Source organism: Somniosus microcephalus, chromosome 5 (assembly GCF_052327205.1).
Source record: "Somniosus microcephalus isolate GS21.2 chromosome 5, FLI_Smic_1.0, whole genome shotgun sequence".
NCBI classification, from domain to species: domain Eukaryota; kingdom Metazoa; phylum Chordata; class Chondrichthyes; order Squaliformes; family Somniosidae; genus Somniosus; species Somniosus microcephalus.
The window spans coordinates 85,913,380-85,934,154 of record NC_140991.1 but is presented as its reverse complement, the minus strand read 5'-3'; the positions used below and the strand labels follow the sequence as shown (position 1 = coordinate 85,934,154).

The 20,775-nt window shown below is 45.3% G+C and overlaps 1 protein-coding gene across 1 annotated transcript in view; it reads right to left on the bottom strand.

Annotated features, from left to right (window-relative positions):
* Nucleotides 1-5,929: 5,929 nt before the first annotated feature.
* LOC147117174 (metalloreductase STEAP4-like) overlaps nt 5,930-20,775 on the bottom strand; it is a 33,364-nt gene continuing 18,518 nt past the window's right edge. Inside the window, exon 6 of the mRNA XM_085987932.1 lies at nt 5,930-8,093. Within this exon, the coding sequence (XP_085844058.1) occupies nt 7,947-8,093 (147 nt within the window). The 3' untranslated portion in view covers nt 5,930-7,946. The remainder of the gene's footprint in view (nt 8,094-20,775) is intronic.

Genomic DNA, 20,775 nt, shown 5'->3' with positions numbered 1-20,775 from the left:
GCAGTTGAGAGTCAAGTTTGCTTAGTGTTAAAACTTCTGCCAACATTTTCATCATTGAATTTTGAACGTGTGTATAAAGGGACACATATGAATAAAATTCTTTATTTTACCAGTTTTTCTGAATCAGTATGAGTTTTAGCTAATTTTATCCCAAATTTAATAGACTTTCCAATTCATGAGATTTCTTGAAATCTTCCAATGTTTTTGTAATGAGTCAGTGCACCTCTCAACTGCACTTGAAGATATATCATCAGTAGAGTCTCCCTTATCGCCTATTCAGTAAGCCATCAAAAGACACAGTAGTTGAGCTATTATTTTAATACTTACATTTTTGTTTACATCACTCTGTTGCCTGTATGATGACTGGCTTCCAGATACCCCATCCCCATTCCTGGTCTATGCATGTTCTTTCTCCTTTCTCCCTGTCTCTCTTTATTTTGCCTGGTCTCTGCTCAAATCTCTCCATTTCTTATGTCACATAACCTCATTGCTTCTCAGTTGCATTCACCGTACAGACGGTCCCAGGTTCAATTTCTGGTCTGTGCTCAGTTACTTACTCTTAGCCAGAGCTCAGCATCTGCAAGCTAGAGAGAGAGCAACTTCCCATTTTCAACCAACACCATCAAAAATCAATGAACTGGTAATAAATCTTGTTGTGTATGTACCTTTAAGGGAATAACTGGTCTTAGGCTGCAGTACTGGCAGTGACCACCCCTGTATAAAAGGCCCTAGCAGGTTTCTGTAGTTTCAGTTTCAAGCTGCCTCTTGTTCAGTAAAGTACCTGTTAAACTGTTCTCCCGAAGTCCGTGTATTATTGAGGCACGGACTTTACAGTGGCGATGAGTAAGTTCGAACTCACCTGCAGTGTGGCATCATCTCACGGGGATCTCGCCTGAAAGGAAGGTCCTGGAAGGTCGTAGTCTGAGCAACGGGCGTCGACCGAGGGCAACCGCCCAAAGAATCCATCGGTGTTTGGAGAATTGCGGGAGAGACTGTGGTTCCAGCGAATCGTGCTGGTAGCAGGTAGCGCGCTGACCCTTCCGGACTGCGGCGGGCTCAAGCTTGATTGAGCGGCTCTACAAATCGGGCCGCGCAGCGTCGCCGGGAAAAGAAAACAAGAGAGAGAGGGTGGAGCGCACAGGGCGCGGTCGGTGCTCGAGAACAGGACAGCGGAGAGAAACTAAACGGGGGGGAACGAAAGCAAGACGCGCCGAAGCTGCGGGTCACTGCCATTACCCCGTAGAACGCTAGGAGCAGCGTGGCAGTAAGGGGAAGAAGCAAAAGCGCGGGAGGCGCCATTTTATCCCGTTGGGGAAGAAGCAAAAGCGCGGGAGGCGCCATTTTATTCCATTGGGGAAGAAGCAAAAGCACGGGAGGCGCCATTTTAAATCGCCCAAGATGCCGAAAAGTGGCAGTATCACTGCTTTCGACAACGAGGTAGAAGACTGGACCACGTATGTGGAAAGAATTGAAGTGTACTGCAAGGCAAATGAGGTGGCTGATGGAAAGAGGGCGTCGGTATTATTAAATCTGATGGGTGCAAGTACGTACGGCCTATTGCGGAATTTAATTACCCCAGCTAAACCAATGGAGAAAAGTTTTGAGGAGATTGTTCATATCTTACAGGAACATCTAAGCCCTACACCACTGCTGATAGCAGAAAGATTCAAGTTCCATAAAAGAAACCAGCACAAAGATGAGAGCAATGCTGACTATCTTACGGAACTACGCAAGTTATCGAAGCACTGCCAGTTCAGAGCAGGACTGGCAGACACCTTACGGGATAAGTTTGTCTGCAGGCTCCAGAGTGAAGGAACCCAGAAACGACTGCTTTCAAAAAAGGACCTGACGCTAGAACAGGCTTTCAGCGTGGCAGTATCCTACGAAGCAGCAGCACGGGGAGCTGCGGAAATACAACAGAAACCACAAGAATACAGCGCTAACGAAATGGCGTATGGAGCCGAAAAGTGCTATCGCTGCGGCAGAACAACCCATGAGCAGAAGGACTGCTGGTTTAAAGACAAAATATGCAGGCAATGCGGGAAAATGGGACATATAGCAAGAGTCTGCAGGTTGGGAAAGAAGACCAACACGACAAGAACTACTAAGGAACAGTACAGGAAAGTAAAGAAACTGGCAGATAGTAGTTCAGAAGATCAGGAGAGTGATAAGGACTCCGGGAGCAGGCGACTAAGTTGTTTAAAGTTACACAACGTGATCGCAAAAGAAGATCACCGAACCATTTGGGTCACCCTCATGATAGCAGGGTCCCCAGTGAAGATGGAATTGGACACAGAATCAGCCCTAACTGTCATGAATCGACGAGACTATGAGCGGCTATTCTCACACATACCCTTAAAGGACACGTCCATTGTATTGAAGACATACACGGGGCAAAAGGTCTACCCCAGAGGAAAAGTAAGGGTGCCAGTTGAATATAACGGAAAGGAAACACAGAAACTATACATGTATATACTACGAGATGGAGGACCACCATTATTGGGACGTGAATGGATCCGAAGACTACAATTGGATTGGCATTCCATTCTGGCACTAACTGTGACTGACAAAAAAGATGATGACGTCGCACCTGGACGTCTGTCACAAATTCTATCTGACGCGGAAGAGGTGTTCCAACAAGGACTTGGGACTCTAAAAGGAGTAAAGGCAACCATAAAGATTGAGGATAACGCAACCCCAAAATTTTTCAAGGCCAGACCGGTGCCATACGCGATACGCCCAGCTGTGGAAGCTGAACTGGAGAGTCTGGAGCATTCGGGGGTGCTGTCTAAGGTGGACTGGAGCGAGTGGGCCACACCCATCGTTCCTGTAATGAAGAAAGCATTGAGCAGCACGCCTGGGGAGCCAAGGAAGGTTCGCATCTGTGGGGACTTCAAGGTGACTGTGAACCCAGTCCTGCACACAGTACAGTATCCGCTTCCGCGGATAGAAGAAATTTTTGCCTCACTATCTGGAGGGAAACGTTTTACAAAGATTGACCTGGCTCAAGCGTATCTACAAATGGAGGTGGAAGAAGCATCTAGGAAATACCTCACGATAAACACTCACAAAGGCCTTTACCAGTACAATCGACTGGTATGTGGGGTAGCATCGGCGCCGGCTATGTGGCAGAGGGCAATGGAACAAGTCCTGCCAGGGATCCCGGGGACCCAGTGTTATTTGGACGACATCCTGGTTACGGGCGAAAATGACAATGAACACCTTGCCAAACTGGAACAGGTGCTCACGAGATTGCAGGAATATGGGCTATGAGCCAACCACCCCAAATGCGAGTTCTTCAGGAGACAAATCTCGTATTGTGGCCACATGATTGATGAGGAAGGGTTGCATAAGTCACCGGACAAGATTGAGGCTGTAGTCAAGGCTCCAGCACCGGAAAATGTGTCGCAACTGAGGTCGTTCCTCGGGTTGGTGAACTACTACCATAAGTTCTTGCCGAATTTATCTACAATTCTGCACCCACTGAATGCCCTCCTTCAAACTGGTGTAACATGGAAATGGAGTGATGAGTGTAAGCATGCCTTTCAGGAGTGTAAATGCCAAATCACTTCAAAAGAAGCATTGGCCCACTACAACCCAACACTACCGATTCGGTTGGCATGTGATGCGTCACCTTACGGCATTGGAGCGGTGCTGTCACACAAATTCCGTGACGGTTCAGAGAGGCCAATAGCCTTTGCATCGCGCTTGCTAACCTCAGCCGAGCGTAACTACGCCCAGATTGACAGGGAGGCCCTCAGCCTGGTGTGGGGGGTGAAGAAGTTCAATCACTATCTGCACGGGCAGAAATTCACCCTACTGACTGATCATCAACCCCTGGTCTCAATTTTTAACCCAAAGAAGAGCGTTCCGGTGATGACGGCGCAACGGCTGCAAAGATGGTCACTTTTTCTAGGGACACATCAGTATGACATAGAGCACAAAGGTATGAAACAACAGGGAAACGCTGATGGGCTGTCGCGCCTACCGTTGCCTACGGCGGAAGAAGCACCTGCAGTGGACCCTGTGGAGATATTCCATGCGACCATAGTCGAATGTTTGCCTGTTACAAACGCAAGTATTGAGAAGGAAACCTGAAATGACCGGACACTCTCTCGGGTCTATGATTTGACGGTGAAGGGATGGCCAGCATATGGCGACTCACTGTTGCCAGCATTCTCGCCAAGGAGGGAACAGCTGTCAGTGTGCCGGGGAACCTTGATGTGTGGATCCCGAGTGGTAATTCCACCCAAGTTGAGAGATAGAGTACTCAATGAGCTTCACGAGGGTCATCTGGGAGGGGTAAAAATGAAGAGCCTAGCCAGGGCGTTTGTGTGGTGGCCGGGAATCGATAAAGAAATCGAGGATATGACCAAGAGATGCACAGGATGCCAGAAGGTCCAAAACGCTCCACCGCAGGCCCCGCTACATCCATGGGAGTGGCCCTCATCTCCATGGCAATGGGTACACATTGATTTTGCTGGTCCATTTATGGACTCAATGTTTCTAATCGCTGTGGACGCCCATTCGAAATGGCCAGAGGTCATTAAAATGTCCTCCACCACCACGGAGAAAACTATTGCAGTCCTAAGGACCATCTTCGCCAGGAATGGGTTGCCAGAACAGATCTGTTCCGACAATGGCCCACAGTTTGTGTCTGAGGATTTCCGGAGGTTCCTGAAGAATAATGGGGTGAAACATTACACATCTGCCCCATATCATCCAGCCACAAATGGATTGGCTGAGAGGTTTGTTCAGACCTTTAAAAAGGCCATAAAGGCAATGTATAATGACGACATACCACTGCAACACAAGGTGGATAACTTCCTGTTTGCTTACCGGAATGCGACACATGCAGTAACCAACCAAACTCCAGCCGTACTGTTTTTTAACCGGAGACTAAGATGTCGCTTGGATTTGCTCAAACCAAACATAAGACGAGATGTTGAGGATAAGCAGTTCCAGCACATAAATGAGAAGCCAACCAGGAGCTTCAAGATAGGGCAACCAGTCTTGGCCCGCGACTACTGAACAGAAAAATGGCAGCCAGGCACGATATGCACACAGCAGGGACCACTAATGTACACAGTGGACGTTGGAGAGAGCATCGTGAGACGCCATGCTGACCAGATTCTAGAGTCACAGGAACAAGCCAAACCTGTACCACAAGCATGTGCACCTGGTAATGAGCCCAAAGTACAGATTGCGTCTACCTCAGAAGCAGGGGTATTGGAAGCTGATGAACCAACCAATGACAATGAGCCAGAATTGACTCCACCGCCAGAACAGGATACTCGAGAAAGGCGCTATCCAGTCCGGATCAGGAAGCCTCCTCAAAGACTGAACTTATAAATGACTATTTCAGTTGATGTATATATTACTGAGAAAATTGTAATTAGTTATTATTTAGTTGTTAAATGAATGTTATGTACTGTTTATCTAAAAGGGGAGGAATTGTTGTGTATGTACCTTTAAGGGAATAACTGGTCTTAGACTGCAGTACCGGCAGTGACCACCCCTGTATAAAAGGCCCTAGCAGGCTTCTGTAGTTTCAGTTTCAAGCTGCCTCTTGTTCAGTAAAGTACCTGTTAAACTGTTCTCCCAAAGTCCGTGTATTATTGAGGCGCGGTCTTTACAAATCTCATTGCTGTGGGATCACTGCTGTTTGTAAAATGACTGCCTTGTTTCTACACAAGTTGTTAGACTTAAAAATAATTCAGTTTATGTGAAGTGCTTTCTTTCTCTTTTTTCTAAGCCCTTATATGTTTATTACTGTGATTTATGACTCATTTTTTCAGAGCAAGAAACTACTGTTTTGGGTGCTGAGTTGAAAGGACTCTTTCGTCTTTGTGGTACTGCTTTAGTCATTGGACTGATTTCATATATTACCAGTATTAAGCAAGACTCAATGAGGCAATATTCACCAGGCCTGTTTTTACATATTTTAAAACTTGGAGGATTCATAACTAAGAAAATAAATGCGTCACAAATATTTGTGCTGTCTGGCACTACATGAATTTTTCTTACATTCAAATATTACATAATGTTCAGCAGTGTTTTCAATGCAAGTTAATTCATAAATTGCAAAAACATTGGCAATATAATAAGATCCCTTAAATTGTCTTTGTATGTAAATTATGTATATATCAACAAGTAACTGTTAGGAACGCGAGCAGGAAAGGTTGTATTGGAGAATCCATTCTATGTTAAAGACTCCATTTTATGGTTAAAAGGCAGTTTTGCAGAATTGCTGGCAACAGCATTCAGGAAAATGTCTAAAAATCAGTTCAGACAGTCAAGGTCCCTTCACGGCCAGTAGAAGAGTCATGGGGATAGCTATTTTGTTCTTTGTGTAGTTCTGACCTTCTGGTAGATAAATTTATCTGTTTGGCAACTATGGCCCGGATTTTGCGGTCAGTGGTGAAGGAACGGCGCTCGCCATTCATTACATTTACAGCTGCCCACTTTCTGCAGGCATTTGAATGGCAAATTAAAGGCCTCGAAATTTGACATCGCTAAAAACCTGCTGGTGCCACCATGGGCCGGTGTTAATGGCTGCTGAAATTAATGGCGCTGACAGGACCGGTAAATTGGCGCTGGTGGCTAATTAACATTAACCCAGTGCTAAACTTACTGTGCAAAGGCCATTTTTGTGGCGTTACTCCCAGCAGGAGGCCCAATGAGGTGTAGCCGTAGCATCATTGCAGCAAGAACAGCCTTCTCTTAAAGCAAGGCTGTCATTTCAGAAAGAAGTGTGGTCCCTTAAAAGGGAACTGCCTTTTGAAGTGGAAAAAATAAAAATCATGTAAAAATAGGCAGTTTTTGGCCCTCAGAGCTCAACAGCCTTCTGAAAAAAAATTAACATTAAAAAGAATTCCCAAATGGGAGTCTTCAGCTCTTAAAGCTGAATAGCCTTCCACACCTAAAAATATGCTAAAAGTGCTTCAGCACTAACACAAATGGCCCAGCAAGCCAGGGAAGGGGCACTCGGGGTCTCACACGCATCACTCCAGCTTTGTGCAGGGGGTCAACACTGTAAGAGAGGTCCTCTACCCACAGGGGCCAGGAGGCCCTCCAGAAAGAACAATGTGGGACCAGATCACTGAGGCGGTCACTGCCAGCAGTGTCACCCCCATCACCTGGCTCCAGTACCCAAAGGAGCTTCATGACCTCAGACCAGTGGTCAAGTCAGTGAATGGATCGTCAAAAGCCGTCTCCTGCCAACTGCACCACTAGCCTCACACACTGCTCAATGCACGACTCCCGCCTCCCCCCCCAATCAGTCACCTACCAACAAACACGAGGCAGATCTCCAATTCCTTGCCTCACCTCACGCCCTTGGAGGAGACGGTGCTGGCCATTTCTGGCAGGGGCATGGCTGAGCCCTTGGCCAGCGGCAGGGCTGAAAGGATGCAAGATGCTGGTATCCTCATACGTTATCCTCCTTCTCGCATGCACCTCTTGCTTTCCCATCCTCCCCTCACCACAACTCCACCCTTGTGCCTTCCTCATTTCACATACCCAAGAAATGCCACCTGCCCAGCCAATGGTTGACCAAGAAGAGGGAGGGGAGTGTGAAGAAGAAGAAGAAACGACGTCACTCAATTTCACATTCCCAGCCACCAGCGCCTCAAAGTCAACCTGAAAGGCCATTTGCAGTGTCCCCCACTGAAAGTCAGCAGCCTTCTACCAGCTATGCTGCAGCTAATGGAGTAGCACTGCGTGACATCACTAGGAGAGGCAAAGGCACACACAAGAGAATGCATAAGGGTGATGAGTTGATTTCTTGATGTCATATTGGATGGATAGATGTATAAAGTTGGATTGGAAAGTTTGCTTTGTGGTGGCTTTTATTTCAAAATGTGACCAAGAGGTTGCTGTGACAGTCAGCAACAGAGGGAAGGTAAGGTATGGGACAAATGTTGAAAGAGGAATTGGGTTTGTGGTCACTGGTACTGCAGCCGAATGATTCCATCCCGGATATCTCGGCCAGAAAGGGGCTTTCTGGGTTGCATCCTTCCTTCCGCTTCCTCCTCTTCTGCTTCTTCCGCTTCTGTATCTTCCTCTTCCTTCTGCGAGTAGATGCTGTAAATCTGAAATAAAAGCAGAAAATGTTGGCAATACTCAGTTGGTCAGGCAACATCTCAACCTGAGACATCGGGCAGGATTTTCATTGGGCCGTGGAAGCGGTATTGGAGGCGTGTGGGGGTTAAAATCCCAAAATCAGGGGGCATGAACCCACCCGCCCCCAGCCCGCTTCCATGCCAGTTTCAAAGGAGGCGGGTACCCGACCTGCACTGGGACCCGCCTCCCCGAGGCGGGAAGGGGATTAGGGCCAATTAACTGCCTGTTAACAGGTAGTTAACAGACAGTTTTTAGCCTAATCCCTATTTTCATTGCTGAAATGCGGGATTCCCGACGGCTCCAAACCACGGCAAGTTAGCAAGGTGGGCCGTTGGGATGACGAGCTTGGAGGGGTCGAGATGTCCGGTGTTCAGGTGAGTGATGGGTGCATGAGTGCAGAGGTAAGTGTGTTTGGTGTGTGTAAAGTGTTTAAAGAAGTTGTACTTACATTTACATACCTTTACAGCCTTCCTTCCTTCAGGTCTCAGGAGTCCCTCATCTCACCGGCACAGAAAGCAGAATGGCCGCGATCTGTCAAAAGTTCCAGCATTCAGCTTTCTGTTCTGGGGAGATCTCTAAATCATCCTGACAAGAAGGAATTAACTTGTACAGATTGTCAGTGTTTGACAGCTTCAAACAGCTGACGAATGCTGATATTTTATCTGTCAAAAGGCCTTGACAGATGAAATATCAATCTGTGACATCACCTGTTGCCGGGTGGCCCTTAATTGAACTGCTGAGCCCGCTGGGCGGGCTCAACAAGGTCAATCAAGTCAAAATCGCATGGGTTGGCTAGAACTCGATGGAGGCGGGACTACAACCTCGAAAGTTGTAGTCCTGCCTCCTACCCGACTCCTCAATGAAAATCCAGCCCATTAACTCTGTTTCTCTCTCCACGGATGTCTTCTCTGAGGCCTTCCTTTACCATCCGAGGCCTTGCAAACGTCCAGCAGCACTCCCTGCACTCCCTGCACACTTAGAAAACTTTTAAAATGTATTGCACCAAGCCACTACTTTAAAAAAATCCAGTTCAAAAGCTTAAATGCAAATTAACCTGAAAGATGTGTGTGTCCCTTTAAGAGGGCTGACAGCGCCTCTGTCAGTCTGCTGACCACTGAGCTTTCATAATGAGCTTAGAAACCAGCACTGAACTCAGCACTAAGGTCCAAGTTCGCCGAGGCGACGTTAAGTCGGCCTTGCACGCTCTCCATATTTGCATCTCCCGGGCCAGCGCTGCTCTCAGCTGCGGAGTCCCACACCGGGGAAGGACGTTAGAATGGTGGCCGCCATTTTTCACCAGGATTGTGGTGCTAACTCATCGCGGTAATGTAGGGAATTTCTGAGCCAAAGTTCCTAGAGATCATTTTGGGGCGTCGCCCTTTACAGGGGATCTGTGGCGTGTGCGAGCTCTGTGTTTCTTCAACCAATCAGATTGAATAATCCTCACTGAGACACACAGAGTCAAAACCAGGAAGTATAAATTCGAATATTTAATTCATTGTAAAATTTTGTACAGGATGCAAAATAAACTGAGGGAAAGAAAATAAACCGAGGGATTAAAAGAGAGGGATAAAAACGACAGAAAGAAAAAGTAAAAACATTTTAATTTTAATTTTAATTTTTTTAAAATCTCCAGCAATAATTAAATTCTGAAGGAATGAGACTCCACACTTGTAAAAGTAAATTTTCAGTGCCATAGAGGTTGTTTGGCACTAATTAAGACTTATCACCCCGTTAAAAATTTACTTACAATTGAATGCACCAGCCCTAACTTTTTCTGGTGTGTTTACTGGGTAACTAGTGGGTAAGTACCGCAAGTTCACGCCCTTCATGTGTTGGAATGCCGTGTCTCTCGACGAGGTACCAGTGTAGCACAGCTTGTGGAGGAGCAGGGCATTTCTGATGCAACTTCCTGATATCGACATTTAACTGTGCGTGTGCGTACTCCGCAAGCTGCTGTTCAATTTACTCCATAATAATGGTGAACGCTGATAGCCTCACTATTATTCTTACTGCAAAATCCGAGCCTATATGCTCTGCCAATTCTCCATCCCACTGCATCTAGAGCACACATTTTTTTCAGTGATTAGCACTGCAGAATCTAACCTTTTCCGTTAATGTAAGGAGACAAGGCAACTTAAGTCCTGAGGCCCACTATGGAACTTTCACCTTTTCTTTGCAATGTTAAGTTGATGCAGAGTGATTTACACCGAGGATAATGGTCATGGAAGAGGTATGATTTTGGCTGAGGGATAAAAGAGATCCTTTCCCACTTTCTGGAATCCTCTCCCCCAAAAGGCTGTATATGCTGGGTCAATTGAAGTTTTCAAGACTGAGATTGACAGATTTTGTTTAGGTAAGGCTATCAAGGGATATGGATCAAAGGCGGGTAAATGGAGTTTGAGGTACAGATCAGCTATGATCTGATTGAATGGCAAAACAGACTCAAGGGACTGAATGACCTACTCCTGTTCCTATGTTCCTATGTATTTGAATATCTCCTGCAGTCTCTCTCTCTCACTCAGAATGCGTGGTGCAAAAATTTCGCCAACAAAAAAAGGCAGGAAGCGGTCGCCTTTAACTAGCGCTCCCCCAGTCCCTTCCCGACTGCAAAATGCTCCTCTCAACCTGTCGTTGCTAGCGGCAGGCGGTATGACAGGGGGCGCCACTCAATATCTGGTCCGGGGCGCTACCAGGGCATTGCACGCTCGACTGACGTCACAATCTGCGGGCGCAGGAGATTGTGGCGGTAGTGTTTAGCGCTGCCGCAAAATGTCTAGTCAATTTCGTGAGTGGTGAAAACGTCGCCACGCCCGGGCGCTAGTTGCTTTACGCCCCATTAGCACCCTCTTAAGGTGCTAACGGGAGGCGCAAACCAACTGAATTTTTCCCCCTTTGCATCTAGAACTCTCATTCCTGCACGGAAACAACAGCTCCAAGCTTGTCTCTCTGTAGGCATACAGAGACTCTTAATTCTTAATTTTTAATTTTGATATATGTTGAAATGCTTTGCCAGGCCAAAAGGTTTTTTTCAAAGTGAAATAAAGTTGTCACTGATAAGGGACATGGGATTTGCTTTGATAGACAACGGAGATAAACAAATCCCCTTAGTTTTGCAGACATGGTGGCCGCGATCTTACCTGAAGAGGCGCGTTGGGGGCGGGACTGCTGCCTTCCGGGTTCTAGTCCCACCCCCAGCAACGTCCGACGCACAGACGCTATTTTGCGTCAATTGGCCTTGTTAAGCCCGCCCTGTGGGCTTGCCGGCCAATTTAGAGAAAGCCGGTGTCAGATGACGTCAGTTGATGACGCAGCATCTGCTGGTTTTCTTAAAGGGGACACGCTCATTTTTGTTTGACAGATGATTTTTCAGTGTTTGACAGCATTGAGGTGCTGCAAACACTGACAATCACTGTACAAAGGTGAGCCCTTGCACTCAGGCTCTCCAGAGACTCTCTCCTTAGGATACAACAGATGGCAGCTGCAGGTGAGGTTACAGAAGCGATCTGTCGCTGGTGAGAGAGGTTCTCCCAATGAGCTGGGACTACACAAACACTTCAAACCTTATTACCTACAGAAAAGCCTAAAAACATTTAAAATGATTTTCCCAGTATTTCCTTACCTCTGAAACTCACCAGTGCACCATTGGATCCTTCACACCACTTCTGCAGCTGTCAACAATGAAGAAACATTATAGTAGACTCAGAACACGCCACACTTACCTGGCGTGGAGTCTGGACGTCGGGAAGCCTGCAGTCGACCTGGCAAAATTGGAAAAAGCCTCTTAACTGCCTGTTAACTACCTGTTAACAAGCAGTTAAGTGGCTATAATCCTCTTCCCGCCGCTAGGAGTCGGGTCCCTGTGCAAATCGGGGACCCAACTCCCGGGAAGATTGATTGGAGACGGGTTGGAAATGGGTTTGGGACCCGCTGCCAATCCTTTTGATTTTGCCAGCAGTCCCGCCTCCAAACCTGACCCCTGAGCGCCGGCAAAATTGAGCACAATGTCTCTGATGGCTTTTCGGAGGTTAAAGGGGAGAAGTCAAACCTTTGAAGTTTTGGAATGCAGAATATGACGTAACTCATGAACCTAACCAAGTGGTTTTTTGCCACTCTTGTAAACTTTAGGAGTGAATGAACAATTTTGGGCTGTGATAAGGACAACTAATGGATAGCCACACAGGATGTGTGAGTGTGAACGTTTGACAGCTCAAACAGCTCAGACCAACATTAAAGGAACATTTCACTATCTCTGAATGATTGATTTACTGCAAAAGGCAAGGAAAGCTGTATAAAACACAATGGCTGAGGAATATTGGCACTGCAGTGAGACGAAGGTGGTTTGGCCAGTCATTTCACCTATGAGGATCAGGCTGCAGTCGGAAGGAGGGGCCTGGCCAGTCTTTTCGCTTACGAGGACCTACAATCAATGCTGGACCGATCATCGGCGGGTGGTTGTATGTATGATTTCTTGTAATATTATTGGTGGACTGCTTGAATAGTGGTTGGGGTTTTGAATCTGTCTTAGGAACAATAAAAGGTTAAAGACAGAACCCGTGTGTCTGGTGTAATTTCTCATAAGTCTCAAGTCCGAGCTCTATAACCTGTTGGACAGGACGAGGGATAATTCCACACATTTTACACTCTAGCAGCATATCTAACAGCAACATTTGTTTTTCATATAATTATAGAGATTTACAGCACAGGAGGAGGCCATTCAGCCCATCTTGTCTGTGCTGGCCGACAAAGAGCTAGCCAGCCTAATCCCACTTTCCAGCTCTTGGTCCATAGCCCTGTATGTTATGGCACTTCAAGTGCATATCCAAGTACTTTTTAAATGTGATGAGGGTTTCTGCCTCTACCACCCTTTCAGGCAGTGAGTTCCAGACCCCCAACCACCCTCTGGGCGAATAAATTTCTCCTCAAATCCCCTCTAAACCTCCGACTAATTACTTTAAATCTATCCTCATTGGTTATTGACCTCTCTGCTAAGGGAAATAGGTCCTTCCTATCCACTCTATCTAGGCCCCTCATAATTTTATACACCTCAATTAGGTCTCCCCTCAGCCTCCTCTGTTCCAAAGAAAACAACCCCAGCCTATCCAATCCTCCCTCATAGCTAAAATTCCCCAGCCTAGGCAACATCCTCGTAAATCTCCTCTGCACCCCCTCTAGAGCAATCACATCCTTCCTGTAATGTGCTGACCAGAATATCAGTTTCAAAAAGCTATAAACATTAATTTGGAAATAAAAGTTAGATTCTGCAGTGCTAAACACTGAAAAAAATATGTGCTGTAGGTGCAGTGGGATGGAGAATTGGCAGAGCAGGCCCTGGCCTTGAAATTTGGCTACGCAGTATCCGTTTTTTGGGCATTAACCAACCTACTAAGGTCCCAATATGGTGGGCAGCAAGTGCGTGCACATTTCCAGCCAGAAGTATGCCGCTCACCATATTGGATAAGGTGACTACACTGGCGTCAGGAGCGCACGTTGGAATTATTTACTGGGCAGATTATTTTATTTAACAGATAGTTAACAGGCAGAAAATAGGATTATCCCCATTCTGCCCACACAAGTGTGGGCTTCCCGAAGGCACTGAAACCCGCCAGGGTCACCGAGGCAAGTAGTGGGTCTGCGGGGTCCAAAAGTGTGCTGTGGAGGTAAGTGATGGGTGCAAGTGTGGAGAGGTGAGTATCTGAGGTAAGTGCAAAGCGTTAGAAAAAGTGTACTTACCTTTGTTTCTTCCTGCAGGCTTCAATCAGTGGATATGCGGAGAGCCTCGCACCTCTGCGGTAAAGATGACAGATGGCCATTGCATTCTCCAATGCAGCAACCATCTAACTTCTACAAAAATTTTTGACAGATGAAACTTCATACGTTGACGTTCTCTGTAACCGGCTTTCCCTTAATTGGCCTGCTAAGCCTGCTGAGTGTTAATTAATAACCGTAGTAAAGGGGCCTTTAGGGAAGAGTGACCATAATATAATAGAATTTTATATTGAGTTTGAAAGTGACTTAGTTAAATCCGAAACTAGGGCCTTAAATCTAAACAAAGCAAACTACGTAGGTATGAGGGGCGAGTTGGCTAAGGTAGATTGGGAAACTACATTAAAAGGTATGACAGTGGACAAGCAATGGCTAGTATTTAAAGAATTAATACATAATTTACAACAAATATACATTCCTTTAAGTCACAAAAACCCCACAGGAAAAGTGGTCCAACCATGGCTAACAAGAGAAGTTAAAGATAGTATTAGATCAAAGGAATAGGCTTATAATGTTGCCAAAAAGAGTAGTAAGCCTGAGGATTGGAAGGATTATAGAATTCAGCAAAGGAGGACCAAGAAGTTGATAAAGTAAGGGAAATTAGAATGAGAGTAAACTAGCGAGAGACATAAAAACAGACTGTAAAAGCTTCTATAGGTGTGTAAAAAGGGAAAGATTAGTGAAAGTAAATGTGGGTCCCTTACAGGCTGAGAAAGGAGAAATTATAATGGTGAATAAGGAAATGGCAGAGAAATTAAACAAATACTATGGCCGTGATTTTGCAAATGGATACGGGTTGGGAATGGGTCAGCTGGTTTCCGGGTTCCAGTCCCACCCCCAACTGCATCCGGCCAACGGACGTGATTTTACGTCAATTGGCCTTGTTAAGCCCGCCCTGCGGGTTTGCCTGCCAATTAAGAGGAATCCGGTCAGATGACATCATTTAATGACACGTCATCTGCCGGTTTTCTTAAAGAGACCATGCACAATTTTTCTTTGACAGCTCATTTCTCAGTGTTTGAGAGCATTGAGGTGCTGCAAACACTGCCAATGACGGTTCACAGGTGAATTCTTGCACCTAGGCTCTCCAGTGAATCCCTCCTTAGGCTAGAACAGATGGCAGCTGCAGGTGAGGTTATAGAAGCAATCTGTCACTGGTGAGAGAGGTTCTCCCAATGAGCTGGGACTAGACAGCCAATTCAAAACTTGTTACCTACAGAAAAGTGTAAATACATTAAAAATGATTTTCCCAGTATTTCCTTACCTCTGAAACTCACCAGTGTATCATTGGATCCTTCACACCCCTTCTGCAGCTGTCATCAATGCAGAAACATTACAGCAGACTCACAACATGCCACACTTACCTGCCATGGTGTCCAGACATCGGGGAACTCGAGGCAGAAGCGGCAAAATTGAAAAAGAGCCGGTTAACAAGTATCAAGTACCTGTTAACAGCCAGGTAAGTGGCTATAATCCTCTTCCCACCGCTAGGTGTAGGGTCCATGCACAAATCGGGGACCAGACACTTGGGAAGATTGATTGGAGGCGGGTTGACAGCAGGTTTCCTGCCCGTTGTCAATCTTTGCGATTTTGACTGCAGTCCCGCCTCCAATCCCGCACTCTGAGGACCAGCAAAATTCCGGCCTTTGTGTCTGTCTTCACGGAAGAAGACGCAATAAATTTCCCAGAAATAGTGGAAAACCAAGGGTCTAGCGAGAAGGAGGAATTGAAAGATATTAGTATTAGTTAAAAAATAGTACTGGAAAAATTAATGGGACTGAAAGCCAATAAATCCCCATTACTTAATGGCCTATATCCTAGGATTTTGAAAGAGTTGGCTATAGAGATAGTGGATACATTGGTTGTCATTTTCCAAAATTCCATTGATTCTAGAAAGGTTCCCGCAGATTGGAAGGTAGCAAATGTATTTAAGAAGGGAGGGAGAGAGAAAACGGGGAACTACAGACCAGTTAGCCTGACATCAGTAGTAGGGAAAATGCTAGAATCTATTATTAAGGATGTGGTAACAGGGCACTTAGAAAAGAATAATAGGATTGGGCAGAGTCAATATGGATTTATGAAAGGGAAATAATGTTTGACAAATCTGTTAAGAGTTTTTTGAGGTAGTAACTAGCAGAATAGATAAGGGGGAACCAGTGGATGTGGTGTATTTGGATGTTCAGAAGGTATTTGATAAGGTGTCACACAAGAGGTTATTAAACAAAATTAGGGCTCATGGGATTGGAGGTAATATACTAGCATGGATAGAGGATTGGTTAATGGACAGAAAACAGAGAGTAGGAATAAACGGGTAATTTTCGGGTTGGCAGGTTGTAACTAGTGGGGTACCGCAAGGATCAGTGCTTGGGCCTCAGCTATTCACAATCTATATCAATGATTTGGATGAGGGGACCAAATGTAATATCCAAGTTTGCTGATGATACAAAGCTGGGTGGGAATGTAAGTTGTGAGGAGGGTGCAAGGAGGCTTCAAGGGGATATAGACAGGCTAAGTGAGTGGGCAAGAACATGGCAAATGGAATATAATGTGGAGAAATGTGAAGTTATCCACTTTGGTAGGAGAAACAGAAAAGCAGAGTATTTTTTAAATGGTGAGAGCCTGTGAAATGTTGGTGTTCAGAGGGACCTGGGTGTCCTTGTACACGAATCACTGAAAGTTAATATGCAGGTACAGCAAGCAATTAGGAAAGCAAATGGTATGTTGGCCTTTATTACAAGAGGATTTGAGTATAAGAATAAAGACGTCTTACTGCAATTATATAGGGCCCTGGTGAGACCACACCTGGAGTATTGTGTACAGTTTTGTCTCTATACCTAAGGAAGGTTATACTTACCATAGAGGGAGTGCAATGAAGGTTCACCAGCCTGGTTCCTGGGAAGGGGAGATTGTCCTATGAGGACAGATTGAGTAGACTAGGCCTATATTCTCCAGAGTTTAGAAGAATGAGAGGTGATCTCATTGAAAATACAAAATTCTTACAGGGCTTGACAGGGTAGATGCAGGGAGGATGTTTCCCCTGGCTGGGGAGTCTAGAACCAGGGGTCACAGTCTCAGAATAAGGGGTCGGCCATTTAGGACTGAGATGAGGAGAAATTTCTTCACTCAGAGGGTGGTATATCTTTGGAATTCTCTACCCCAGAGGGCTGTGGAGGCTCAGTCGTTGAGTATATTCAAAACAGAGATCAATAGATCTTTGGATATTAAGGGAATCAAGGGATATGGGGATAGTGCAGGAAAGTGGAGTTGAGGTAGAAGATCAGCCATGATCTTATTAAATGGCGGAGCAGGCTTGAGGGGCCAAATAGCCTACTCCTGCTCCTATTTCTTATGTTCTTATGTTCTTAAGGCCTTTACATCTTTCCTGATGTGTGGTGCCCAGAAGTGTCCACAATACTCCAGCTGAGGCCTAACCAGTGATTTATAAAGTTCTAGCATGGTGTTTTTGCTTTTATACACTATTCCTCTATTTATAAACCCAAGTAACCCATGTGCTTTTTTTTAACCACCTTAACAACTTGCCCTGCCACCTTTAAGGATTTGTGTATATGGACACCAAGGTCTCTCTGCTCATTTACACTTTTCCAAATCATGCCATTTATAGTGCATTGTCTTTCCATATTAGTACTCAAAAGTGCACCACTTCACACTTCTCCACATTGAACTCCATCTGCAATACTTCTGCCCATTTCACCATCCTATCTATGTCATCGTCCAGCCTATAACTATCCGTATCACTATCTGCTACTTTACCAAGTTTCGTATCATCTGCAAACTTTATAATGCTGCTCCCTACACCCGAGTCCAGGTCATTTATAAAAATTGCAAAAAGTAACGGATCCAAAATTGACCCTTGGGGAACACCACTGCAAACCACCTCTCAGTCTGAAAATCCGTTTTTGATGAATTTAAAGGAAAGCTAGATAAGTACATATGGGAGAACGTAATAGAAAAATTACAGGGCTTGACAGTGTAGATGCAAGGAGGATGATTTCCCTGGCTGGGGAGTCTCGAACCAGGGATCACAGTCTCAGAATAAGCGGTTGGCCATTTAGGACTGAGATGAGGAGAAATTTCTTCACTCAGAAGGTGGTGAATATTTTAGACCCTACAACCTGGCGGCTATCTCACCCATTAAACTGACACTAGTCTCGTCAAATTCACAATTGATATCCTGTGAATTTTTTAACCTTGGTATTCTGTTTCTTATCATCTTCTTTGACATTTCCTCTGTCTTTGAGACTGCAGACCACTCCATCTTTCTCTAACATCCCTCTTCTATACATAAGAACATAAGAACATAAGAAATAGGAGCAGGAGTAGGCCAATCGGCCCCTCGAGCCTGCTCCGCCATTCAATAAGATCATGGCTGATCTGATCCTAACCGCCAATCCACTATCACAGAACCATCTCCTGAATCTAACAGAATTAGACACACGAAATAGGAGCAGGATCAGGCTACACGGCCCCTGGGCCCGCTCTGCTACCCACAGGGCCATGACCAATCCGAACCTAGACTCATGTCCAAATTCCTGCCCGCTCCCCGTAACCCTTAATTCCCTTTACTTCTAGGAAACTGTCTATTTCTGTTTTAAATTTATGTAATGATGTAGCTTCTACAGCTTTTTGGGGCAGCATATTCCATGGACCTACCACCCTCTGAGTGAAGTAGTTCCTCCTCATCTCAGTTTTGAAAGAGCAGCCCCTTATTCTAAGACTATGCCCCCTAGTTCTAGTTTCACCCATCATCGGGAACATCCTCCCCGCATCCACCCGATCCAACCCCTTCACAATCTAATATGTTTCAATAAGATCGCCTCTCATTCTTCTGAGCTCCACCTCCAGGGTATTCTTCTGTCCTTGTTCCCCTCATAACTGTAGTGAAGAATGTATCACACTTCTCTAACAGTTTCTCCTTTGCTGCCTGCATGAGTCACCCCAGTTGTGCCTCAAGCTTCCATCCTTGCCCCTGCTCACTCTTCATTATCATTTATATGTCACCCCTCAGGGAGCCTTTGTGTACTGCTGAGTTGAGCTTCTTTGCTAATACCATTGCATCATCAAGACCAGTTTCTTCCAACGCTATAGCATTCTCCAGCTCTGCTCTTACCCATTCCCCACTGCTGCTGAAACGCTAACTCATGGCTTCATCACCTTCAACCTTGACTTACTGAATGCTCTCCAGGTCTGCTTTTCCACCTCTGCCCTTCACAAATTATAACTCAATCCGAATGCCGTGCCCTTTGCCCTCATTTGCACAAAGTCCTGTCACTCTCATTCTTGCCAAGCTTAACTGCTTTGCAAACCCAGGGAGCTGGCTGGGAAATTCGTATTGCCGCTATCAACTCTTTCCTTGGCCTGACTCCCTTCCCCCCAACTGATCTCAGCAGCTTCCACTAATGGCCCCTCCTCACATGCATCTTCTTTCCCAGACATATTTTTCCCATGCCCTTTGCTCCACCATTCAGACTCTATATCCTTCCCCCTGGAATTCTCTCCCTAAATTCCTCCATCTTGTTAACTCCCTCTTTGGTTTCAAACACTATATAAAAACCCTCCTGTCCAACTGTGCTTCCAGGCCTCTCACTAACTGACATGAATTTTGTCATTCATGTGGAATTGACTTATGAAATGATACTGGGCAGCCTGCTGGTGGCGCTGTCCAGGGAGAGTATAAATACTCGGGCATGGGCCCAGCTTGCTCAGGACATTCTTTAACAAGAACTAGTGAAGGACACAACTAGATCTCCATGTTGAAAAACAGTTGATTAAAGCCTTGTTTAATACTTAGACCAAGTGCCTAGTAGTTTTCTTACATCACTAACTTTTCTGTTTTCACTGCTGATCTAGGTCCACTATTTCCCTTTGTGCTGTAAAGTGTTGTGGGACATCTTTCTGTGAGCAAAGTACAATACAGAAATACGGGGCGGTGATTGCTGTTGTTGTTTTTGCTTCATCTGCTCGTACACAAATTTGGGTGCATGCAAACATTCGCAAACATTTCGCATGAATGTTTCACTGAAACTACTTTTAAGTGCATGGCAATAGCAATATGCAGAACTTACACAAATACACAGGACATAAATAAATGCTGAAGAACACTGAGAAACTTTATTTGTAAGAGATATAACAATATTCTGCTGTTGTTGGAAGAAATAACGTAGAAAAGCTAAACATTAATGTACTCTTTTAATTTCAGATAGTTCTAAATTAATATTGTAAATGTTAAGTTTTGACACCATTCTATCTCATCATGGAATCATAGAGCATAAAAGAAGGCCATTCGGCCCATCGTGCCTGTGCTGGCTCTATGAAAGAGTTATCCAATTAGTCCCACTCCCCTGTTCTTTCCCCATAGGCCTGCAATGTTTTCCTTTTCATGTGTATATCCAGTTCCCTTTTGAAACTTACTGTTGAATCTGCTTCCACCACCCTTTCAGGTAGTGCATTCTAGATCAAAACAACATGCTGCATATAAAAAATTCTCATCGCCCCTCTGGTTCTTTTGCCAATTATCTTAAATCTGTGTCCTCTGGTTACCGACCTTTCTGCCAGTGGAAAGAGTTTCTCCCTATCTACTCATAATTTTCAACACCTCCATTAAATCTCCCCTTAACCTTTTCCGCTCTAAGGAGAACAATCTCAGCTTCTCCAGTCTCTCCACATAACTGAAGTCCCTCATCACTGGTACCATTCTAGTAAATCTCCTCTGCACCCTCTCTAAGGCCTAAAGTGTGGTGCCTAGTACTGGACGCAATTCTCCAGCTGAGGCCTAACCTAACTTGTCCTGCCGCCTTCAAAGATTTATGTATGTGTACCCCCAGGTCTCTCTGTTCCTGTAATGCATTTATATGTACAGAAGATTTG